Below are 27,197 nucleotides of genomic sequence, written 5' to 3' on the forward strand. Positions count from 1 at the left end.
ATGACATAACTCTTTGCACTCTAGCTAAAAACTTCATTCCTTTAGTTATTACTTGAGGATGTCACCAACAGTGACAGGTTCAAATTTAGGCAACTAAATTTAGGTTTCTCTATGCAGTATAACCTGTAGAAACCTAGTCATTGCAGTCAATGGAGCCTGAAAAGTGAGTTCAGCATAATGTAAATACGGGTGTAGATGTAGCAGCAAATGGACTAGGATAATGAAATTTAGTGACCAAAATCAAACGTATCTTCACTGATGACTATCAGCTGGCATGTGTATGTGTGAACTAGCATTTTTAGTTAATACTAAACACTCTTGGGGAAAGAAAACATACACCATCTGCAATATTTTTTTTTTTCATTTTAACAATCAGAAAAAAAATCAAAGAAATCAGTGAAAAAAATCATCTTGTGAGGCTACTGGATCATTTCCTTGAGACTTTCCAAAATTAATTTTTACAAAGGCATTTCCAAAATGAGCTTTCTGGATGGAAAACTGCATCTCAATGATGTAACTTGAGAAAAGTTTTAAATGATTAAAAACAGTGCCTTGTGACAGAAAGCAATCTCAATTACAGGTGCTATTATTAACTGTCTCTGGGAAAAACAAAACAAAAAGCAATAACATAAAAAAAATCAAGTTCTGTAAGCCTTCATCTGAAGCAGATTAATCTTTTCCTCTCCCGCAATTGTCCAGACAAATAACATCAGACATATAATTTTGCAACTTTGATTTTATTCACAGAGTGTGGTGGTTTTACTCAGCTGAGCAGCTGAGCTCCACCACAACTGCTCTCACTCCCCCTCCTCAAAGGGAAAGGGGGAGAAAATAGGATGGAAAGGGTTCAAGGGTTGAGATAAGGACAGGGAGATCGCTCAACAATTATCATCACAGGTGAAACAGACTCAGCATAGGGAGATTAATGTAATTTATTTACCTATTACTAACAAGATAGAGAAGTGAGAAACTAAAAGCAAACCAAAAACACCTTCCCCCCAACCACCCTTTTCCACCTCCTCCTCCCAAGCAGTGCAGGGGAATGGGGGGGACGGCCCAGGGCCTGCTCCTGCGGGGGCTCTCCATGGGCCGCAGCCTCCTCCAGGCCACATCCACCTGCTCCACCGGGGGCTCCTCCACGGGCTGCAGCGTGGAGATCTGCTCCGTGTGGGACCCATGGGCTGCAGGGGGACAGCCTGCTCCACCAGGGGCCTCTCCACAGACCTGACTGGTGAGAGAACAGCCTGACATCTCAAAACAATTAATATTTTATTTGCCATAATTTGACAAAAATATTAAAAATTATCATAATCACCTTTCACGTTTAATATATATACATTTTCTTATCCTGGAGGTACACAATGCATGTGGAATTTAACAGAGCAAGTTACTTTTAAGTGGATTTCTAATTGTCCACACTGTAAAGACTTCAGCTAGGGTTTTTTTTTTCCCCCCCCTCTGAAAAGATCATTTAAAGGATGTGGTACTTCTACCATAACATGTAACATGAATTGGTCTGACCTTACTGACTTATTCTGAGCCTCTGATTAAAGGGTACATGTATAGTTTTGTTCCTGAGCAAAGATATTGCAAGTAAGTGGGAGATAATATCATGCTGCTATTAAAAATCCCAGAATAAATAGTGGTTATCTCTACTTTAAAAAACAGTATGCTACATTCAAATACTTAACACAAATCATCTCTCACTCCTGTACCTTCTAAAAAAAGGTCAGGATGAGATATTTTATAATTCTGTGATTTTATTCTGAAAAGACAGACATGTCAGGGAACAGGACGCTACAAACAGTAGTAGTGAGCTTGTTAGCTGATGTAAAACAGTGGCTGGGAAGAAATCTCACCCGAGACTTGCACACTCAGTATTCCACTCATTATTGCTGCCCCTTTCCCTTCTTTTGCTCTCAGTACTATTTCCCTTTCGGTGCTCCCTTTCTTTTGTTCACAGCCTAGGAAAAGAGAGAGAGTGGTAGGGGGCAGGCTTATCTGCTGCACTGAAGCTCGGCACCTGGGACCTATCCTGAACACTGGAAAAGGTTACTGACACCTTGGGTGGTGTAACTTAGATCTGAGAGAAAAAGGGAGTCTTCCACATAGGCTAAACTGTCTTACCCTAAGGTTTGGAAATGGATGCCATAGGATCCATAGTCAATGGAGAGAGAGAGTAGCTTTCTTTGTGATTAAGAGTGCCCATAGTAGCATTTCTTCTTAGATTTGTCTTCTACTTAAAGTTCTAGTTCCTCAGAAACAGTGAGACAATTTCTCTAGTGATGTGGGTAGAGAATACGAGGACAGAAAGACTCTGCTTCCTATCTAACAAACCACCTCATATGTGGGTTTTAGTTGCTGTCATTGGATTTATTATTTTATTATTATTTTCCTATTGTCATTGTAGTGTTTCTTGAACATGTAGTGTTCAAGGGGGATTCCCAGTGGCTTCCTCCATGTCGCATCTGCTGCTGTTGGCACATGAAACAGAAAGCAGCTAGGACTCTGCTTGTAGTTAAATAACTTCTTAAGGTCTAAGGACTCAAGATAAACCATGGTTTTCACTCCCATCTTGAGGACACGCTGTCCCCAGTTTTGCAACTGAAAACTGCACCAGAACAATCCTGCTGCATAGATGGTATGTCGTATGTATACCAGTGGCTAAGCTTTGTTTACAACTTTATAAACTTTTAAATAAAAATTTACAACCTCTATAGTTATAACTATATAATGATATTTCCTTATTTCTTTCCCACATTGGCAAAAACAGATATGTGGGGGATGTCAATGCTAAATATAATCTGAAATTAAAACCCTTCCATGTAACGCAGTCACACAGTCATTCGTAGCAAAGGCTACTTATGCCATTTCACCATCTTAAATTTTCAAAATCTGAGAAAGCTATTTCCAGAGGAGGCAAGGTTTTCTTTCCTAAACAAACTCCTATCCCTGCTGTAATATGAATTTTGTAATAACTCTCTTGGTAACTTGTGAATGGGCACCTCACAAGGAAATGGTAAATACATACGGATTGTCATGCCCTACCAAAGTTTTTCAATGATTTTTGTGACCTGTTTTACTAATCCCTGTCCTCTCCCCCCAGATACTCCTCCCTTCCCAGTCCAAGCTTCAAATTTTTTAGTTATGGGCTGAAAAATATACATATATATATTAATAGGCCCATTGCTTTTACCTAAAATTCAAAATTTGCTTACACAGTTGTCTTCCTCATGCTTGGCCCATATCATTAGACAAATTAGTTTTTGCAGTTGTGCTGTCTCTCAGTGGGCACTGGAATGAGAATTTGATGATGATGAAAAACTTCTGCCATTGTTCTGTTGCTTGGGAAGCTCATTAGGTGAGTTACAGATAGCAAAAGTGATCCCCTTGTTTTATGGGCTTCTATAAAAGAAAACTTGGAAGGTATAAAACCCAGTAACTGCATCTAGACAATTTAAAGACAGTAGCACTACAATAATTAAAAGATCTCTCTAAACCGTGCTAGTAGAACAGGAAAAACCTCTGTAATCAACTTATCTGGGGAAGCAATCAGACCATTAAAAAAATGAGGCATTTTAGGGACTAATAAAGCCATGAAATCTAATGACTATAATAAATCTTTAGCTGCAGTTATTCCAGAACAATTTCCCTTGCAGTAAAAAGTATTCTACAGGGTCTTCTGTCTGAAATTACTGTTGGTTACTTAATGTTGATCATAAGAAACAATTGCAGAATGATAATTTTATTTTTGGCATGTGTTTTCACCATTCTCTTCACCCTTTCACCATAAAGTCTTTTGGCTTCATTCAAAGGCTAGAATCAAGCATCCCTTTGACAAGGCCAGATTTTTTTTATTGATTTTCCATACAAAAGTACACACTAATACTCTAGTGTCTTATAAATTTAGTTCAACATAGTGTTTGCAGCACTTTTGGACTTTGAGAACTGCACTTCTATCAAGCGCAACATCCTGCCAACAGCTTATATTTAATGTAGGCTATAATTAAATATCTAAGTAAGTAAATAAATAGAGCTCTCTTAAAAACAGGGCTTGCACGTACGGAACTCAGCTCACCTAGCCTGAAGTGACAATGCTGGAGGTGAGTTAAATGTGCAAGTTAAATGTACAGCCAGTGAAGCTGTGGTTCAGGTTGTTAATGGAGTTTAGGGTATAATTCGTCTTACTCTACAGCAAAAACTTACATTTAGCCAGAAGAATAGCACCTTATACTCTACAAGTCATACAGGTTAGATTTCTACTGGTATCAATGGAATCCTACTTATCCTGTTCGAAGGTTTAACCTAGAGTAAACTGAACTGAATGTTAACCCTGGTATCAGAATGACACGTGCAGGGCTGCTTGTGGAATGACATTGTCTTAAGCCTGGCTTATGTATACTCTGTCCCTGATGTAACACAGCTTGGTGCTCCAACCAGATGGCATTCATTTTCACTTTTATGTTTCATCAGTTTTGAAAAGTGAAAATTATAATTACATATACTGATGTTCAGTGTATGAAAGAAACAGTTCCACCACAGAAAACAACTGTTCCAGTTTTGATATCGTGTATCAATACATGCCAATACAAGCCAAAGCAGAAAACTGAAGCTCCTTCTTAAATTTAATTTTTGCCAGCCTATGTGATCAAATACAACTAAAAAGACATATGGAAGGATGTCCTATGGATATGGTACATATGCCCTGAGTTGTAGTACCTGTGAAATGTTTTAAAGAATTATTTTTCAGACACACGGGCCCTTTCAATTCCTTGACAAAATATAACGTCTGATCGCATTCTTACGGATGTAACAGAGATAAAGTAATAGTACACTACATGAGTTTTTGTTTGGTTTGTTGCTTGTTTCTTTAGAGGATTTTCCAGAGAAGCTTCAGTTAACACAGAAATTAGAAGTTGATTTTAAATATCTATTAAGTTCTGCTGGAAGAAAGCCTAGAAAAACAAACATTTGTCTCTAAGATAGCAACAAATAAGTATCAATTCCTCATTCTGGATAATGGATCTTTCTTCCTTGTCAGGCATACTTAACCTAAAAGTATCAGTTCCCTCACAATATACTTTTTTTTTTTTTTTTAAGATGTTTAGTTAAGTAACTACACCATATGCATTTTTCTGCAACTCAGTAGTGCAGAACCAAACTTTTTCCCTTGGATGTGTAATGTTGCTTGCCTTCAGGAAATCTACTTTGGCAGATAGATAATAGAAACAAGAGTCCTAACAGACCAATAGCAAAATGATATCTGGGTTTTGTCTGCTCTAAAGGGCATCAAGTGAGAAAAATCTATTAAAAAGTTGCTACTTGTCATTCAAGCTTTTGTGTCTGTAGAGGAACCACACAATTCCTGTATTTCAACAACTTTTACAACTATGTTTAAACAAAGCATGTGATTAAGTTTGATACCTGTTCTGTTCTTAGTCCTATTAAAAAAGCAAGCAAAAAAAGTTAAAACCCCCCACCCCCAAAATTATTATAATTTTTTTATTTATTTTTTTTTTAACTAGTGAATGCTTCTTACCCATACTGGACAGCTATTACATGTCTAATTATTCTACTGTTCTAGCAGGTAATGAAGCTGGCACAATGTGGTTTTTTTTTCCTACTATCAACTGTGGTAAGGTATGTCCTGCCACCAAACCTAGCCTTCTGTAATTGGAAATGGGGATATAACTGCATTGCTTCCCAAGTAAACCAGCTGATGGTATGTTTCTTTTTCAAATGCAATGCTTGCATTCGGCATATTTAATATTTCAATATAATGCTTATATGGCTTGCCAGAAGTCTGTATTTAAAATGCAAATACACAAAACACACAAACACACCATCAAAAGAACATGGTAGTATTACTAAGTACTCAAATACAACAGACACAGAAAAAATGAGAAAAGAATGAAAAAGGAGCAGGAGGAGGATGAAAAAGGACACCAGCAGAGTCACTGACTCCCTTTACCTCCCCCTAGAAGTAAAAGAGGGGCTACCCACGGCAGGCACTAGGCCCTACCTGAGTGAAAAGGATGCGCACACAGACCCTGAGGTTTTTGTCTGTGGTCACTTGCAATGATATAGCTAGGGAGAGACACAAAACTTGATCTGAATGACACAGGCTGTGCAAAGCAGCGATAGGGAATGCACATGGCCGACAGCAATGTCAGTGCAGGAAGACTCACGGTACTCAGCACCACTCACTCTTCCACCAAACCTGCCTCTGTATGTTCTTACCTAACCCGTACTGGGTACCACTGAGCTGAAGGGGACTGATTTCAGTGCTACCTGCTGTTTTCATAAAGCATCTACAAATTCTCCCAGACAATGTTTTGTGAGTGAGAATGGATATAACTGCCCTACACCACAGCTGCATCTGTTTAGACCTACAATTTATCAACCAGTAATGCAGGTAAAACTCAAGTTATGTGACAGTACACCAGAGATATTAAGTGCTGTTATCCATAGGTGGCTTCTATTCCCCTCAGGCCACACGAGGTCTGCCAGGTGCTGCACAAGCCCAGCTATCCTGCTCCCAGCTGAGGGCAGCTCATGGCACTGAACAGGGCTTGCAGGTCCGGACAGCCCCGGCTGCCTCTCACACTGAGATGCCCGAATTGCATGGTGACGCTACGACCCCTGCAACGTCACACGGGGAGCAGGACATTGAAGCTTTTTAGTTCTGAAACAGCGGAAGTTTTTAACAGCAGCCTGCAACTGTGTAAGAGGGGAATGAATTACTGTCAGGTTTTTGACTGTTTACTTACAAAACCAGATGCACACTGCACATTTACTCAACTCCAACTTATCTTTGTAAGGTATACAAAAACTAAGCATCACTACTATTTAACCTAATTTAAATCAGTTCTCCCAGAAAATGCACTTTCAAATCCCAGAAGGGTAGAATGTTACTTTTAGACTTACCTTTTTCTGTTTTGTCTTGTTCAGTCTCTTTTCCACCTTTTCCTAGAATATTAAAAATATAATTCCATTGAAGTGAATTTATGTTAACAATTTAGGGTAAGAAAGTTAAAATTAAAATTATAGTTTAGACTCAAAATATGATTGTGCTAACTGGACTTGTTTCTTCTTTAATTTTATTTTAAAAAGCAAGCATAGTTTAATGTCTGGACTATGGTTACATAGGTGGTCTTTCTCTGCAGATGCTTCAAATATTGCATAATCGTTTCTTTCACAAAATATTTCATAAACTTTCCACTTTAGACAGTTGGAAGATTTTTTGACAGTTGGAAGATTTAAGTGAAACACACTGCAATATAAGCTATTTTGTTAAAAAAATTTCATTAATTAAAAACTCTTGGGAATATGCGAATGCTATCTTTGTATATTTATATTTGATTAAAAAGTAAAAAACATTCATACAAATTGGGAACCTAAGCCTTATTCAGAAATGACTTCAGCACTTGGAAGCTCTTGACTTACTTTTTAACATTTAAAATAATTTAAACCAAATGTTTTGTGAACAGCTGAATGCACGAGCAAATGTTAACTAAGCACTACTGTAGCAAAAACCATACAAATACTTGTATCAAAATCATGCATCTAAAAGGTACATTCAGAAACAAGTTCTTCTTTTCTTCTTTTACTGTATTCCTACCACTTTTCAATCCTATTATACTCTATAATATTTAAAGTGTCTTGCTGTAGAATTCTGATATTATCATTGCTTTTGATTTCTTCCCAATAAACTTCATAGAGAATAATACAAAGAGAGTTCAGTTAACTTTTTACTTCTTCCCTGTCTTCGAGGAAATTCCTGTCCATCCCCTTTACTACAGGCAGGCAACTGCTACTCCTGGATGTGCATACAGTACACCTTAATTTTACATTCAGCACAAGGCATAATGAGGATTAACTTGATTTGATACGAGAAATTAAATACAGTGACTTTGAAAGTCATTCACCTCTTCAATTACATCATGAAATCCAGAGAGTCAATTAAATTGAAAGAAATGGAAAAAAAACAGTTACATACTATGGAATAACTGGGAGGATATTATCACTCTAATAGGATATTAATGAAAGCATTGTTCAGGACTCGCTAAAAAATGTTTTTTTTTTTACACACACGACAAGAAATGAGATGTATCCATCTGTCAGTATGCCATCAGAAATAGTGTATTTTAAAAAGAGCAGTAACACAGCTCCAGATGAGAGAGAATAGTTTATATATTCATACTTCTATTATTTTACCAACTCAAAGCACTTAGGATAAACACATTACAGGATAATAAACCATGATAGATCATGCTACTTAACCACCCAGTTTACCAGGGGGTATCTTTTCCCTTATCAGCAACCCTAATATTCCCACCTGACCTCTTATCTCTTATTCCCTCTAGGATACTCAGTGACCCTCTTCTGCCCATCTCTGACATTTCCATTATTTCTGTAAGTTCTGTTATATCACAGCAAGAACAAGGTATGAGCTTATCACTCTAAAACCTGCTCCCGTCTCCCATTTCTTGACCACTTCTATATTACTGAAGCTCACACAATATATTAGGTATTGTTGTCTCTATTTATGTATCAGGATCATTTCTCCAAATTCTCCTAGATTTCTTCCAATCTGTATTCTGCTAAATTAGCTGTCATCAGTTTCAATAAAGTCTCTACAATGATCTTTTTGTACTCCAGATTCTCCTTTTAGGTAGCTGCTTTTGAAATTCAACAAAATGTGATCTTATTAGTTCTGAACATCTTGTTTCTCAGTTCTCACCATGCTGAACCAAGAATTTGTTTCAGCATCAGCTACAGCACATATTGCTTTGTTCTCTCCACACTGATCTCTTCCTTATTTTGATGGTACAAATGGCTTCAATTACGCCATTTCTGACAAAGGTTTAAAAACATGGTCTATCTCAAAGACACGGATACAACAGTTAATCTCCAGACTATTTAGTCATCAACTTAAACGAGTCATAGCCCAAACTGCTATGGCTCTTCAAATCACTCTCATCCTTAACTCAAATTCTCTGTTTTGATCAAAACAAGTCTAGATAAAAATTATAGACAAAACTGTTTTAAACAGTCTCTCTAGATTAGACCTACTATCATAGTGTCATAGTATGTGCCAGGTACTCCCAAGAAAGTTTCTACTACATAGAATCGATTTATTTTTCACATTGCAACAACTCTAGATTTTTGTGAATGAATGTGAAACAATAACCCAAGTCACAACTAAAATGTATTTCATATCTTGTAGTCATTACATGTAAGCCAATTAACAGAATAACTGTATAATATAGTGGAACTTACACATATATAATTTTTAAGCACTAGAAACTGCATTATGACTTTCAGTAAATATATGAATTTTTCAGTATCTTTTAAAAAGCCAATCATCAATTTTCTTTACTTCTTAGAAACAACTGGGTTATGATATATTTTCAGTTACTGAGAATGTGAAAAAGTCACTTAAAATGTTAATGTTCAATATTAAAATTGTATTCTGGTATCCTGCTTTTATTTACATTTTGCTTTCCTTATCGGTATGTCTTCTTGAGATTTCCAAAACAGCAACTGGATCCAAGATTCTGTACGTTCATTGAGATTATGACAAGAAGAAATGTAGCAATGTGGGAAATATAAAGATGTTCTTTTGGGGACTTATTTTTTTAATTACAGTTCTTTATTCAACTATATTTTACTATTGAAATACGAAACTGTTTAAAGTCTTAAAAATTCAGGGAAGTTTCTTTTGAAGCACAGAACTGAATAGACACAACACCTTTCTTAGACTTTTAATTTAGATTACGGATCATAAAATAGAATATTTTCCATGACTAGTAGGTATCTTTAACAAAGGCAAGATATGTCCAGGAAGTCAGAGTAATTTCTTATCCATTTTAAGTTACAAATATAAATTACATGTAGTCAGCAAAATTGAGGCCAAATTAGTTGCCTAGTAGCTAATAGTCCAAAAGACAACACATAAAACAGTAATAAAAGACAGAGCTTAGAGTAACGCATATTCCTATCATATACTACCACCTAAAAATAAAATTTATTTCTGCTTACTAGATTTCCTCCTCTTTGTAGATTTTACTTTCAAATGTATTTTTAAAAATTCAAATAATTAACTTGGAAATTAATAAGATAGTAGCTGAGGCAAATATTTATCCCCCACAGTTAACATATACTGCACTTTGAAAAAAATAATGACACTAGAAAGACAAATATATTCTTCTGTGTTTTATTGCAGCCAAACATTAAAACAGATGAAATATACATTTTTCTTAATAGTCCTCTTGACCTTGCCCAGCCTGGCATATTTTTGTAAACATGAAGCACATAAAAATCACATACCCAGTTACAAAATACTTGAAATTTGATCACAGCATAATATACTCTCACAGTCCTGTTAGTCTACAAGTAGGCTGCCACTGTTATATAAAAAGTCCTCCATTCACCGTTCTAAAATTATTCCCAAACTTCATCACAAAATATGGCTTTGTAAAAATTATTGCTCTGCAATTCACAATCACAGGTAAATTTATGAGTATATCCCATCCCAAACCACATCACAGTCTAAGAGTATTATTGCTTTCTTGAAAGTCTCAACAGATCACTTTTAACATCTTCTATGTTTATTAATCATATGTAACACTCATTTGTGAAGTCCTACTGAAGTCCCCCACAAAAAAAAAAAAAGCCAGAGTATATGACGTCCCTTTATCTAGAATTGTAAGCAACTGAAAACGTGACTTCAAATGACGTGTTACAGAAATTTAAAATCTCCCTGTCAACCAAAAGGCAACCGCTGTTAGCGTTACAAATTGATTTTAAACGTTTGTTTCTTCCAAGCTCTCACATTAGACTTAGCAATTTTTTTAAAACCACAGCAATTATTCCTGAGCCAAAAAGGAGCACATGCAAAATGCCAAAGAATAAAGTGTGTCTTTGTAATTGTGGAACAGCAGCATGGAACAGGTAAAGAGTACACCTCTAGAATTAAAATTCTAAATCACTCAGTCGTGTACCGTTTACAAGATCATTTACAATTGTAGGTTTTAAATTTTGATATCCTATTTTTCCTAAGGTTGAATTTATTTATTTAGATTTACAAATTCAGTATTTATGCAAATTTAACTTTTTTTTTTTGTAGTTCACTGAATACAGTTTCCTAAATCCAGCTTTAAAAATCATTATATTGGTAGAATAAGTATCATAATTGTCCTGAAATCAGCCTGATTCTGGTGATTCTGCTTTGTTTCAATTTACACTGACTACCTGCTGGGCTATTGTGTAGTTTCCAGAAAATTTTGCTTCAAAACCAAATGTACATAAATAAAAAGTTTTAATGCACACACTAAAGATTTCTGAAAAAATGTGATTTAGTAATCTGCCCTTTTACTACTGTGAATTAAACATACACAGTTTGTATATTGTTAGACTATTTTCAATCACTTGAAAATCACGTAGTGTATCTGTTGACATAACGTCAGTGCAAAGAGATACAAGTCAAAAACTTCACAGCATAGTGTGCCTGATTAGTGTTTCCAATAAAATGCATTTAGTCTGTATGCTATATCAGCAGTTATCAAGCATTTAAAAATTCATAATATTACGTTTCATCAAACTGCTCTGTACACACTGTATGAATCCACAACAAAAGATATATATTAAAATCTGAAAAAATGTACTTGCTGCTACTTTATAAATAGAATATTAACAATTGTATGAACAGCACAATGAAATGTAGTTCAAAGTCGCAACTCTGTCATGAACACAGAAGAACAATAAAACTAATGAATTCACTAAACTTGACCCCCCCCCCCGAAAAAAAAAAATCAGACAGGAATGTAAATTAAACATCCAAGTGTTAAAAAAAAAAGCTTACTAAAATGACAGTTGGCTACAACCCATTTACAATATCTTAGTGTTTGCTCCCCAAACCCTGAACTGCTCAGAAATTATGTCATAAGATCTATTACAACCATCTGCTCTCCCCTTTGTAGCGTATGGTTAGGGCTGGTCCTCCTGATGTAGGGACTTTCTTTTGAAGCTTTAAGTATCTGAAAAAATAAGGGGAAATCTATATTAAAGGACCAACCAAAACACAACTTACACTAAAACAAAATTAATCATCTTAACAGCTAAAAAATGCAACTTTGTACTAGACTTTTAAGAAAGCTGTTATTTCTAGGAGTTATCATAATGAATATACACAAAGTTGCTGTAGAAGGTGGGAAACATACAGTTTCAAATATTATCTACGCAACAATTTATTTACTCTTTCTTGAGCATATGGCACTTCATTCACCTTGTGAGGTGGCCCAGATTTCTTTTACAAATGCATTTTTTTTCTTCCCCTTTTTAATATCAAGGACACATACAATGGAAAAGGGGAGCCAGGGAATGCAGGGAACGAAGAAGGGTCAAAGTTTTGAAGTGGAAACTTCTCTACACATAATGGATTTCAGCAAATTGGGCTAATGCAGGGTTATGAAAGTGTCAAAGGTCCAAGACAAAAGGGGGAAAAAAACATACATTTTAAATTTGAACATACAGAAGAGGGATAAAAAAGAGTAAAATATCCCCCCAAAAATGTAATATGTCTCCCTTTGAATATATCCTAACAAATACCATGCTATCACAACCACTGCAATTTACATGCCTATGTAAAATGGGATTAATCAGAAATCCTATATCAGCAATATTTCAAAAGCTAGCTTATTATACCATTCAAGTGTATTAGTTTGTAAATATAAATTGCAGTTAAACTAGTCTACTGTTGACAAGTAATACCAGTAATAATTTTAGCAGTAACCTTGGGAAATTGGAAAACAGCACATACAGATATATAAAGATGCAGTTGCCTACCATTAATTTTTTTGGGGTAATACTCCCTGGAGTCAGTAAAAATAAAATAAATAAATAAACAAAAACTTTTGGCTCGCACTCCAGCATATTCAAATCCCACACTCAATTTCTTTCCACCGAAGATGTGAGAATGCATCTTACAACTAAATTCATCTTCTGAACTAACTCCTGTTCTCTTTCCAGAACAAGTAAGCTCCTGTGTTTCAGATAAAAATCAATTGTTTCTAACACAATACAAACTGGTACCACTGCGCACCAAACGGAGTTCCATGTATTTATATTAACTGAGAATAAGGAGTCTATAGTGACCTTTCTAAATATCTTTAAAACACCAGAAGCTATGTTCATTACAAAGAGTTATATATACACATCTTTCACACATTTGCAGAGCGCGTATGTGTATATTGGTATTCTTCATTCATAAGAGAGTACTTAATTGTCTCTAGCAAAATCAACTTTAATATTATTATTGCTGAATTAACAGGAAATAGTTACTTAGAGTAACTGATGAAATTAAATCACATGAGAAAGGAAGACTGACAACAACAAAAACATACTGAATCCTGTATCAAAAAAATATATAAAAATAATTTGACTTCCTAGTAAATATGAATTTAGTCCTCGAAGAGGAAAATACTATGAGAACAATGTTTCCTCCAATCTTTCTCATCTAAAAAAGGCAGGAAAACATACTTAATAATAGGAAAATTCCATAACTGTAATGATTGCATTCCTGGTTACTATTTTTTTATGCATATCCTGCTTCTTTTCTGAATTGTTAAGAGGTGCTATATAATTTGAGTCCTACATTGTGCTGATCAGCTTTTTATAAAATGTGATACACAACTGGTTGATGACTCTTCTGCCTTCAAAGTGGTTCTTACATAACTACAGAAAATACTTTATCTCTTTCAGTATTTTTGTATACTATAGCAGATTTTTTTCTGATCATTTTCATTTTCTGCTTCATAAAGGAAGAATCACAAGCATCATCTAATACATCTAATAGTTACTCATATTTAGTAACTAAATAAATAGGTTTTGATCAATTCCTTCACTTTTTCCTGTGAGGAAAAAGAAAATGTTCACTTCTTCCAGTGCCGCTATTATTATCTATTTTGAAAATATACACCAGGATAAAGCTATCTTTCCCTTGAATACACATCTGTGATTTAAAAAGTGCACTGCAATAATTTGAACACGAATAAAGGAAAAAAAGAATCTAAAAAAATTCAAAGGGATGAGAAATATACAGTATTTCATAGTAAAACAAGTAAGTTATTTTTGATCCCAACAGGGTTTGAAACCAGTAAGGATTCTGTAACACGGTAAAGGAAAAGGAGAGTGGCCAACTAGGTTCAACTCCACTATTATATTCAAAAGTCCACTTAGAACTAAAGGAAGCTGCACAAATGGAGTATTTGTAAAACCATCCACTAATGTGTAATACACATAAGATTATTAATATTATTATTGTTTTGTCAAAATAGGAAATGCACTTACTGCTGCAAAATTGAGTCATAAATTACAGCACAGTGACAGAAATATGGTCCATGAAAAAATTCAAAGATTTCAAGTTGATACCTAGAGTTTGAATTTGGTTTCAGAATAGCATGTCTAAGTCAAGATCATCTCTATATCCACATATCAGTATAAATGACGCTATGCAGTAGAATTTTCTACTGCTGAAAATTTCCAGTAGTCTCATAAGAGGCTTTTTGTTAGGCAGCAACATTTCCTGCAAGAAAACAGATGTATCTTTTCTTGTTCTACAGTTCCAAGCAAAAGGACAACAAACCAACTGAATGAACACTATCTTCACTGAACTTCTTGCCAATGTTGTCAAAAGTAACAACTACTTATTCTTACACTGTTTATAACCTTAGTTTAAAATATTTTATACTCATTAAGAAACTGAGTATTTTTATTAGGCATCTATCAACGAACACTTACTGCTTTCAATATTTCAACACAATCACAGAATCATAGAATCATTAAGGTTGGAAAAGACCTTCAAGATCATCTGGTCCAACCATCACCCTACTACCAATGTTGCCCACTAAACCATGTCCCTAAGCACCACATCCGCACCACATCCAACCTTTCCTTGAACATGCCCAGGGATGGTGATGCCATCACTTCCCTGGAAAACCCGTTCCAATGCCTGACCACTCTTTCTGAGAAGAAATGTCTAATTTCAAACCTAAACTTCCCCTGGCGCAACTCTAGTCCTATCAGTAGTTACCTGTGAGAAGAGACCAATCCCCAGCTCCTCACAAACTCCTCTCAGGTAGTTGTAGAGAGCAGTAAGGTCTCCCCTGAGCCTTCTCTTCTCTGGACTAAACAACCCAAGTTCCCTCAGCCGCTTCTCACAGGCCTTGTGTTCCAGGCCCTTCACCAGCTTCATAGCCCTTCTCTGGACATGTTCCAGGGCCTCAATGTCCTTCTTGTACTGAGAGGCCCAAAACTGAACACAGTACTCGAGGTGCAGCCTCACCAGAGCAGAATACAAAGGGACGATCACCTCCCTGGTCCTGCTGGCTACATAATTCCTGATCCAAGCCAGGATGCTGTTGGCCTTCTTGGCCACCTGGGCACACTGCTGGCTCATGTTCAGGCAAGCATCAATCAGCACCCCCAGATCCTTTTCCTCTGCACAGCTTTCCAGCCACTCTCCCCCAAACCTGTAGCGCTGCATGGGGTTGTTGTGGCCAAAGTGCAGGGCCTAGCACTTAGCCATGTTGAACCTCATCCCACTGTCCTCTGCCCATCGACCCATCCTGTCCAGGTCCCTCTGCAGGGCCTTCCTACCCTCTGGCAAATCGACACTTCCCCCCAGCTTGGTGTTGTCTGCAAACTTACTGAGGCTGCACTCAATTCCCTGATCCAAGTCATCAGTAAAGACATTAAAGAGGATGGGCCCCAACACCGACCCCCTGGGGAACACCACTGGTGACCTGTCGCCAGCTGGATTTCACTCCCTTCACCACCACTTTCTGGGCCCAGCTGTCCAGCCAGTTTTTAACCCAGCAAAGAGTGTACCTGTTCAAGACATGGGCTGCCAGCTTCTCCAGGAGAATACTGTGGGAGACCATGTCAAAGGCCTTACTGAAGTCTAGGTAGACTACGTCAGCAGGCTTTCCCTCATCCACCAGGCGGGTCACCCGGTCATAGAAGGAGATGAGGCTGGTCAGGCAGGACTTGCCTTTCATGAACCCATGCTGGCTGGGTCTGACAACCCAGGTTGTCCCACATACGCTGTGTGATTACATTCAAGATGAGCCGTTCCATCACCTTTCCTGGCACCGAGGTCAGGCTGACAGGTTCTCCTTACGACCCTTCTTATAGATGGGTATCACATTAGCAAGTCTCCAGTCATCTGGGACCTCTCCAGATGACCATGACAGCTGATAGATGATGGAAAGCAACTCAGCAATCACATCCACCGACTCCCTCAGCACCCTCGGGTGCATCCCATCTGGCCCAATGGACTTTTGACAGTCCAGGTGGAGCAGCAGGCCTCAAACTGTTTCCACCTGAACCATGCAGGGGGGTCTTCTGCTCCCCATAAGTGGTCTGGCTAGTAAAGACAGATGCAAAGAAGATGTTAAGAACCTCAGCCTTTTCGTTATCCTTAAGTAGTCCAGTAAAGAATGAAGATTCTCTTTGGCCCTCCTCTTGCCATTAATATATTTATAAAAATATTTTTGTTATCCTTAATCATAGTGGCCAGGTTGAATTCATACTGGGCTTTGGCCTTCCTGATTTTTTCCCTGAATATGTTGGCAACTTCCTTGTATTCTGTCTGAGTTGCCTGCCCCTTCTTTCACTGGACATAACCTCTCTTTTTCTCCCAGACACATAGCAAAAGTTCCCCGTTTGGCCACACTAGTCTTCTTCCCTGACAGCTCATCTTACGACACATGGGGACAGCTCCTACACCTTTAAGACTTCCTTCTTGAATAGTGCCCAGCATTCCTGGACCCCTCTGCCCTTCAGGATTGAATCCCAAGGGACCCTACCTACTAATGTCCTGAACAATTCATAGTCTGCTCTCCGGAAGCCCAGGGTAGCAGTTTTACTGACCCCCATCCTGACTTCACCAAGAATAGAGAACTCTACCATGTCATGGTCACTCTACCCAAGACAACTCCGTACCACCACATCTCCCACTAGGCCTTCTCTGTTCATGAACAGCAGGTCTAGCAGGACACCCCTCTGGTAGGCTCACTGACCAGCTGAGTCATGAAGCTGTCTTCCACGCACTCCAGGAACCTCCTAGACTGCTTCCTCAGGGCTAGATTGTATTTCCAGCATATGTCTGGGAAGTTAAAGTCACCCGGAGGACAAGCGCTGGCGATTGAGCAACTTCCGCCAGCTGCTTATAGAACACCTCATCCGTCTCTTCATCCTGGTTTGGCGGTCTATAACAGACCCACACCAGGATGTCCACCTTGTTGGCCAAGCCCTGATCCTTATCCACTCCCAACCCCGATCTCAATAGCATCCCAGCACTCTCTAATGTAGAGAGCCACACCACCACCCTTCCTTAGTTGCCTGTCGCTTCCGAAGTTTGTAGCCATCCATTGCAGCAATCCAGTCGTGCAAGTGGTCCCACCACGTTTCAGTGATGGCGGCTTGGTCGTAGTTTGCCTGCTGCACAATGGCTGCCAGCTCCTCCTGTTGTGTGCGTGTGCTGTGTGCATTGGTGTAGATGCACTTGAGAAGCCATTGCCCTCACTCTCAACCCTGGGACTGCTCCTCCAGGTTCATCTCTATCAAGCCTTATTTCCCCTCCACCCCCCTTCATACCTAGTTTAAAGCCCTCTCTCAGACAAAGCACTTACGTATTGATAGAAGTATTTCAGATCACCTCAGTTAAGGTTCAACATGTAAATTAAAACATGAACTAATCTGTATTGGGACATCACACAGATGTCCTGTGTTTTTCAATTCTCAGGCTACTTTTGGCATGTCTAAATATTAAATACAAGTTTCCTTCCCCACAAGGAAAGAAAAGTCTCATAGAATTACTGTGAAGTCACCACACCACTTCACAGCTTTTGCATATCGCAGGGATTAACCAATGCACAAAGGCGATTGAAAACTCCTTTGACCAACAACCGCACTATACAGGCATTCAGGGTAACAAGAACTGAACAAACAGCACCCAAGGCTCCTTGATTGCAACTGCTGTGATCTCCTGCTAAGAGATAGTACCCCTACTATATTGTTACAAAGAGCAAACAAGCAACTTGTAATACCAAGCTCTAAAAAAGCAGACCAAATCTAATATACAGTTGAACTGTATAAAGTCTCCTGTCAGAGACATGGATTCATTAGGTAGCTACTCTAAAAATGGTAAACACTATTGTCAAGCAACCAACGGAAAAGCTGGAAGTGCTACTGTTTGTAAAATCAGCTATGTCAATAAAAATGCGATAGCATGACAAAACCAATCCTGTTTACAGACCAGTGCCTAAAATGTGTGTTACAGTCTGAATCCAATAGATCTGACTGATACACAGACAAGTAACACTAATATCACCACCCATGACCAGTTACCCTAGAAAGGAAGCATGCACTTGAGACCCGAAACATTTATTTTTACCTTTATAGCTAAAGTATCCAACTCTCTCTGAAATTATTTAAAATTAAGTTTTAATTTAAAACTACTCACAGTTTTATATGGAATACTTCCATATAACTCAATAGCCATCACTAGCATTTATGCAGTACAAGATAAAAATCATTGCTTCAAAAACGGGAAGCAACTTCAAATGACAATAATGATAACCCTTCACCCCTCTCCAAAAATGGTTTGTAGAACTTACCACATAGCTATAATATATATATATATATTAATATATTTTTTTTAAAAGAACACTTAAGATTAACTTACCCACTGGATTATCATTTGAATAATCCTCAGTTTGAACAGGGATTTCTGTAAATGAGAAGTGCACAAAACTGAAACTGGTGAAACTAAATAGTTACAAAAAGCTGCATATTTTCTCTTATGTTCATCATAGTAACCTATTGAGCCTGTTCTGTAATAGTACTTTTGCAGAAGTGGGATTTTAATTTTTTCTCAGCTAAATTTTTCCAGGGGAAAGATTAATACTTAAGTAGGCAAGCACTTAATTTTCATTACTGCACTGTTTCAAAAATCAAACTTCAAAATTATAAAATTGTACTATCCAAAGCACAAATATCCTCCCACTTTCATATGCTATTAGAATATGGGCTTACAAAAAATGACCATATTTAGGAAGTTATAATGTTCCTAGCTGTAACTGTGAAATATTTTACTTGAAAATTCAGTTCTTTTAAATCCAGGATGTACATTTAAATGAGAAATGTCACCAACTGCTATTGCTGCTAATAGACTGAAGGTTGCACATAGCTCCCTATTCATGCACAGGGGAAGCCAGGCTCACTCACTGTAGATGGTAAGAAAAACTGAAGAGAAAAACTGAAATGTGCTCTGACTCAGGAATCCTGTAATGTACACTGCTCAAAGCTGGGATAACATTCCACTTTGCTTCTTATAGATATGTTCTTTTTCCAGAGTATGGAACACAGAGCAGAGTAAGGAATTCTTCAGCTTCATATGACCACTATTATTGCTGTAAGTTATTCTGAGCTGGAGCACTCAACTTCTAAAACTGAGCTGTGCTACGTAAGCTTTTAAAATTTGGCATTAAGAAAGCACAGCAAAACAAAAGAGAACAGGTTAGTTTCTAACAACACAGTTATGTTTGTCCTTAAAGGAAAAAGCACTGCAGAAAAAGAAGATATAAATGAATTTTTATTGTAGAATTCCTTTCTACAATATTAATCTTTTTTTTTTTTTTTTCCTTCGTAAATAAGTAGCATATTCACGGGCAATACATGAAATACAAACCTGATTCCTCTGGTTCAGTGGCCAGGTTATCTTCTGTATGTTTATTTTCTACTGTTACAAAGAAAATAAAGGATTTAAGTTACACGTAGTATGTTCTCAATTTTGCTTTTATTCCTCATGAACCACCCAGCCCCATTAGTATCAAACAAGGAGTAAAACTGCAGAACAAACAATTTAACAGTAGAACAAAGGCAACTGAATGCATTTCATATTAAAAAATAGCTCTTCACTCTTAATGACTTCTATTACTCCCCTCCAAAAGTGATTTTTGTTGCAATTGTTATTTTTGTACAAACATTAATATTTGTTTCCCATTTAATTATAACAAATTTTTCAAATGGAAAATTTGAAGAAAATATAGCATCAAACCCTATAAGCTGTGCTAAGAATAAACTGTTTAGATCACTTAGCTCTAGCTGACTGAATTAAGGTCATGTTTGAAAAAAATCTTGCTTAATGATACTTTAAATTCTTGAAGCTAATCTTCAAATTACATCTGATTCGGCATACATCTGAAATTCCCTGGCACCAGCACAACAAACAAAAATTCACAACTTAATCTTTTTGAGCAGTCATCTGGGAAATTAACGTACTCTATTCCACAAATTGAAGCTTTAAGTACTTCATGCAGTACATTTTCCTGCAATATTTTTCTACATATAAAAATTATATTAACAGATTTAAATAGACTTATAAAGTGTTTTCTTTCTCTGTTTATAAAAACTCATACCTGACATCTTTTTATCAATTTCCAGATCTTCAATAATCTCATCTGTAAGCGTAAAAAGATAAAAGTATATAATTAGGTGTTTCTTTTTTTTCCTTCTCCCCTTCTTCATCAGCATCAGAATCTTTCACCAAAACACTAAGACCACAATAAAAAAAATATACCTTGCTCTGTGGCTTCATGTACTTCCTCAAGAAGGTCCTCGGCAGCTAAAAAAACACATTGAATTCAGAGTAATAATGAAGTCAAGTTCTAAACTGATGAAACTTGCATACAACACCAAAGAACAGAGCTAGCACACAGACATGTTCAACTGTGAACAGAAAATTGCAAAAAGCAAACAAACTTTTACTAATTTTGAGGGGAAAAAAAACCTTAAATTTTCTTTCCTGTTTCACTACACAACTTCTGTATTACTGTAGGTATTTCAAAAACCATACCCTCTAAACACGTCATTTGGATTAAAACACAGTAACTTTAAAAAAAATTAAAAACACTCCTTAATCTTTCTGAGCATGTCTTTACTCTTAAAAAGCTTATTCATACTGATTGGCTTTAGTAGTGAATAATAGCACTAACCGACAACCTACATGGCTAAATATTTTTGCACTGCTTACTGCTGTAACACTCCTCCCCCCTCGTCTTATCCCTATATACTGTTGTGTCATTATCCCCCCTACATTTATAGGGAAAAAACCAAATATTTACACGTACATTTACATATACAGGACATTTAGGGTTGTCCTGGTATTTAATCCAACGTTCTATCTGAACGAAGGCTAGAGCAAGATGGAGTACATAGGATGTGGAACTGCTTTGGAACTTTCATGCAAAACCAGTTGCATATCCATCCTTCCATATAAATAACTACTGTGTTTCAGGGTAAAATTCAAAATAGTAGCTATTCTAAAACATTTATTTTAAATAATTCCAGCTCTGTATAGCCTTTTAATTTGGATAAAAGTACATCTCTCATTGGTGGATCCTGCTTTCCTTCCTGCAGGATGAGTAAGTTCAACTTAAACTGGGGCTTCTCCATGGAAAAATTAAATATATTTATTTTTACTGTCATTGAATTTGCCACCCTTCAACTCATTGGCTGTCCTCTTAAGTTTACGGTCACACAGGTAATAGAACAGATACTTCCAATTTTATCTACACTACAGCACTTCTTGAATTCATTCTAAATTAAGCACTTGTGTCTTTTTCATTCACTTATCTGAGATGACTTTCAAAAAAGCTGGTATTTGAAGACAAAGTATAGAGAAAGGACCGAAGACTACAATTATTTTAATTGGTTTAGCTAATTAGAAAACAGCACCAGCAAAAAGCATCCACCAAAGCAGAGCTAGTACTGGCAACCTGTAAAATCTGAATTCACTTCCTACAAGACACTTTTTTTTTTTTTTTGAACTTCCAGAAGTAGGCATTGGTTACAAGGTTATGAGCCAGGCTCATGGCAAGCAGGTTGAGTGTCTAGGCCAAATGACTGTGTTCCAAAAACCTGCAGAAAGCCTCACATGCCCCATTTTGTCTCAGCACTGCAATCTCAAGATTTAAAGATGAATCTTTGAGGATGGTAATATTAAGGAGAGTCTTAATTCATAGTCAGAAATCTGGCTTGGTAACTATAGATGCTGTAATGAACATTTCCCATAACTGGTATTACACTGTGACTGAAGATTACACAGATTTTATATTCCAATATAAATTCACTTTGCCATTTAGATAACAGTCTTCATGCTAAGTTTACTAAAATATTTCTGATTTTTTAAAATTATACTCCAATAACATTTATTGCAGAGATATTTCACTTTAACTACATATGAAATAAAAAGGATTTTCCAATACGCCCCATATACATATATGTAAACGTATACATACACACACACGTGTGTACATACATGCATCTATAGACTATACCTGTATCTTGAGTCTCCTCTTCATGATTTGGTTCTGAAAAGAAAAAAAAAGCGTGGTTGATTTACACGAAGTATCCTAAAAATAATTTAGTTGTTAGGCATCTAATTCATTTCTCTTTTGACAAATGCAAAGCTCTCAAAGGTTTCCTCTACTTTTGGAGCATGCTTAGATATGTGAACCCTCACTAGTACCCGTAGGGGGAATTCTACGTATAAAACATATCAAACGTGAACATAATGCTGAAATTTCAACATTCCTATGCACACAGATGAAGTATTGAAAATAACAAAAATAAAGCTATCATTCTGTGCATTATAATTCACCTACACTCCTACATTTTGAGTAAAGAGCTAGTATAATTTTCATAACTTAGAACAAGAAATAGGTTAAGAATACCCATACTTTAAATAATGTCTAAAGATGGACAAAGTGCTGTCTATTTATTGCCTAAATTCTCAATGCACAGCTGATTGTGATTTTTAAAACTAAAAACTTCAAGGTTCATCCAGTGATCTAGGTAATTTCATTATCTTAACAGTAGTTAACTCATCCAATAAAAGGTTGTTTACATCAGATTTTTAAAAATCCTTTCTACTATTACATGTTTCGTCTTAAAAGATACAAATAATCAGTCGGATCCCCCTCCACTCCTTTAAAAATATTCTTACAATATAATTTCAAAAAAATAATCCAGAATTCTTTATTTCTAATCATATTCTAAAACTTTTTTTCTTTCTCTAGTTTCATTGCTACAAACTATATAAAAAAACTTTACAAGAACTATTGAAAGTTGTGCACAATAATTACATAACTGATTTATTTACACTCTTCACTGTGGGCAAAAATATGCAAGTATTTCAACTAAGGAACTGTTAGTGTTAGTAACATCTATAGAAGATATGAAGAGACAGTTCCTTTCCACATGCTTACACACACACAAAGTGGCTGCAATGTACAATATGCCTCCAGTTTGTCCCGATGCCATGCAAGGCAGAAGTGAGTATAGGAGCTGTGATCCTATTAGAGAGGGTCTCTGATCTTAATTAAGAACTAAGCCATACAAATAAAGAGTCAGAAAAGAAACTGAACTACTCTGGCTAACAATTACTTTGGTGCTGCCCTCTCAGCTTTCTGTGAATTCTTCAGAGTATCAAGAATTGAGAAAATACTGTCAGAGGGTTTGCCAGATGAGAAGGAACACATCTGACAGACACTGAGAAGATGATTTGACTCTAGAACAGAGAAGCACATACTTCTGCTGCTTTCTCTGACATTTGCATCTGAAGCTTTAAAATGATTCTTCTTGTGTAACTGAACTTCTGCTGTTCTTAGAGTTAATGTCAAAAACGTAAGCTTTACATTTGAGAGGAAGAACTTCTGATCTCCATGATGGCTTCCATCCCGTCTTTGGCTTTAGAACAGAGGTGCTAGAAACTCCCTTCTCCAGGAAATGAGCAAACGTTTCATTTTCCATCCAACTAAAAGTGTGTTTTCATGAGAAGGGTTGAAAGGTGCAAAGGAAGATGGGCTAGGAGACAACAGGGATGAAAACTAGGTACTATAGCTACTATAATGCTGTCCAGCGTACATTTGTGAACTCCCATTTGCTCAAAATGGACAGTCTGTGCTTTTTATGCCACGAAGGCACAAAGCATGATAAAGGGGACTGGTAATGTCTGGTAATATCTGGTAATTACTGGGAATGTAAACTATACATATTCTCTACACTTGTTCCAGTGTTAAAAGACTGAGAAATTGCTCAGATACACAGGGGATTTGAACTTCAAAAATCCCTTACCACAGAAGTTATAAAATAATGTGACAGCACAGAAAACTTTAAGGCAAAACAATTTCACTTTCACAGTACTTAAAGACTTTCAGAACAATATGGTGGTAAAATAAGGGTTATGATACAGTCACTTCACTAAATATAACAGTTCTCATACCATGTTCTTCATTATAATCCCCATGAACTCTATCCTCTGTTTAGAAGGGGAAAAATTCAGTATTAAAATCCATATAATTTTAAAGATAATACTTGCACACAAATAATTCAGTGTCAAGTTTATTCAGGAAAAATACTCAAATCTATAGTATTTTATACTGTATTACAGTTCATAATACTAAGAGTTTATTTAAGCCTAAGATTTTTAAAAGATTCAGTGGAAAAAAGTGATTTTCTGGCATCACAAAGTAGACTTAGATTCGTCACTATCATTACGGTTTTTTTTATACAAGTCATGAAAATATCTACAAATGACCTACAATTCATAATGAAAATACTCATAAATCATTTTTATATACAGCAAAATTTTACACAACTGTACTTTGTAATGCTTTTTTTTTCCTAGAGATATGACATTTTTCCTGACATTTATACAAACTATCTTCAAAGTCCTTGGCAAATCCAAGTTGTTTTTTTTATCCACAGAAACATTTCTATGAAATTTAAAATACAAATACACACTCTCCTAGATGTTTAACCCTCAAAATATTTTTGTCCACTTGGCTCACATTACAAAGTAGTAATATTCATGTAGTTCTTTGCATTTTTTCAGAATGTAAATAAAGATGTAATGACTTATAAACCAATAAACTTATGAAACTGATACTGTATACGACCTCCATTTGGGGGGGGGGGGGGGCGGAGCAGGGGGACTTGTTTGGGAGACAAAATTCAACCAAAGTTCTATAAAAGACTTTGCACTGTACCTGTGTAATGTTCAACAGCATCTTCTAACATTAGTTCAGCATCACCTTAAATAAAAATATTTAATATTTTAAGTTCTAATCAAGGTTTCATGCAACAGCTAAATAGCACAGAAAAAGTTTAAAGGTTACATATTATTTACCTCAAGAATAAGAGAACTAGACATATTTGAATTAATATAACAACATTTTATTTGAAAGTGACAGATTGTCAAACACATCCAGGAGCTACATCACCATATAATAAGTTTAGGCATATTTTTATTTAGGCCTAGAATTATGAACAGAGTAAGTCTTTGACAACCTGTTGATTAGGCTGGAGGACTACTCCAGTAAACAGTTGTGCAAGTATTTGTGGCACGTTCTATTCACAACTAACAGTAACATACATAGCTGCAAAATCAATACTGCAAAAATCAGGTTTATTTGAAACTGCTTGAAAAAACTGTTTGAATATAAAACTGAATTAACAGCAAACACGATACGTTACTTTGAAGCCTGTTTAAAAAAGCACAAGTGATTATATTACAATCTAAAGTTAAGAAAATTTACAGACCTGGAGCTTCTGGATCACTTACTGTCTTCTCTACATCCATATCATAATCATATGAAACTGTAAATACGAATATATATATATATTTAATATCGCATTATTTTAACTTGCATGAATATGTCTTCCGATAGCTAAATGCAACTCTCCAGTTGAGAACTATTAAATGACAGCTATACATTTGCAACTAAACACACAATCTAGTGGAAGGTGCTGGATCACCCTCCCTTCCAGTCCTGTGATATACCCTTAGTATGAAAACTAGGTACATGAGAGCTGTAAGTCTGCATGAACATTTTTAAAAGCTCTAATATGAATAATAAATATCATCTTTCCCCATTCTAAAAGTTCTAAAGTAGTTTCTTTACTTAGTGTTGGTGCTGGTCTGCAGAGGACAACCACTGCCAATAAGAGCCAGAAAAACAAACCTTGAGAAATATTCAATTCTGGCATCATAGATATTGAACGATTTATCTTTTTTTTTTTCCCCAATTGAATTGCTAATTCTGTGACTATAACTCTTCGAGATGTTATTTCTATACTCACTATGACACATCAGACAACACATGGTCCTGAAGGTAAAATAACTTATCCTTGTACTTTGGAAGTATAGCAGCATGCATTCCAGATTGGTAGCTGGAAAGCAGAAACTTCCCACAAAGGTAGGAATAAGTTGTTATTTTTTTTTTTTTTTCCTGTATCAGATAAAAATATTTTGTTGTCATATTCGGCATTAAAAAAAAGACCAAAGTCCAGAACTGACTTATCATCTTTGGCTCAATGCTTAGTCCAAACTGAAATCCAGGTCTGATGTAAATGGAAGAGGCTGCCTGTACTATAAAGAAGCATTATTACTAGCCAGATAAAAACACTTCTCAGACAGCAGGGAAAATGTAGTATCCATTTGATGTTTCTCAATAGATGGACTAATGGGTAAAATAAGCCAACACCATTCTGTAAGGTATCAAACACAGGATTAAGATGACTAGAGGCTAACTGGATGTACTTGCATGCAAAATTTCCTAAAGCTTTAAAGATAAATTAAGGGTGTACACTAGGAGGACACTATAAGGATAGTTCCATGTTAAGTCCTTGGAGCTGACTGACTCCTCTGATAGCATAATGGGCCATAAAATATTAAATAGTCCTGAAGGCGAGGTTACAGCCAGAAACTCAAAGTACGAATTAAATTTTTGCACTACCTGAAAGCAAAGTTTCCATACATACCATCCCCTACTCTATAAGAACTATTTGCCATAGCAATTATGACATATTCACCTCAGAATAAATATATCTAAGACATGAACAGATAAACATTTTCAAAATGATACATTACTAAACTAGTTTAGCTTTTTCATATCATTTTCAGTATAAAACTAATATTGCTGGGCTTGGAAAAATAAAATTATACCTGGAACTTCTAATGTTTCAGGCTGTGTTGCTCCAAGATCATCTGCTACAGGATCAGCATCTGAGAAATTGAGAAATAAGCATAAATTAAAAATTTTAGCTTTTTTTTTTTTTAAACACTG

General features: G+C 36.3%; 1 protein-coding gene across 8 annotated transcripts in view; it reads right to left on the reverse strand.

Annotated features, from left to right (window-relative positions):
* ASPH (aspartate beta-hydroxylase) overlaps positions 1-27,197 on the reverse strand; it is a 115,350-nt gene that overhangs the window by 45,432 nt on the left and 42,721 nt on the right. For 5 of the 8 annotated variants that reach the window (XM_048061642.2, XM_048061638.2, XM_066993026.1 and 2 more), the window contains 10 exons: positions 27,077-27,136; positions 25,672-25,728; positions 25,119-25,163; positions 24,353-24,388; positions 22,407-22,439; positions 20,648-20,692; positions 20,487-20,528; positions 19,757-19,807; positions 18,752-18,796; positions 6,928-6,969 (listed from right to left, as the gene is read on the reverse strand). In XM_048061642.2, coding sequence (XP_047917599.2) covers positions 6,928-6,969; positions 18,752-18,796; positions 19,757-19,807; positions 20,487-20,528; positions 20,648-20,692; positions 22,407-22,439; positions 24,353-24,388; positions 25,119-25,163; positions 25,672-25,728; positions 27,077-27,136 — 456 coding nt within the window. The remainder of the gene's footprint in view (positions 1-6,927; positions 6,970-18,751; positions 18,797-19,756; positions 19,808-20,486; positions 20,529-20,647; positions 20,693-22,406; positions 22,440-24,352; positions 24,389-25,118; positions 25,164-25,671; positions 25,729-27,076; positions 27,137-27,197) is intronic. The other 3 variants (XM_048061639.2, XM_066993025.1, XM_048061640.2) reach the window with 3 other exon arrangements.

The sequence above is a fragment of the Anser cygnoides genome, chromosome 2 (genome assembly GCF_040182565.1).
Source record: "Anser cygnoides isolate HZ-2024a breed goose chromosome 2, Taihu_goose_T2T_genome, whole genome shotgun sequence".
In the NCBI taxonomy this organism is placed as follows: Eukaryota; Metazoa; Chordata; class Aves; order Anseriformes; family Anatidae; genus Anser; species Anser cygnoides.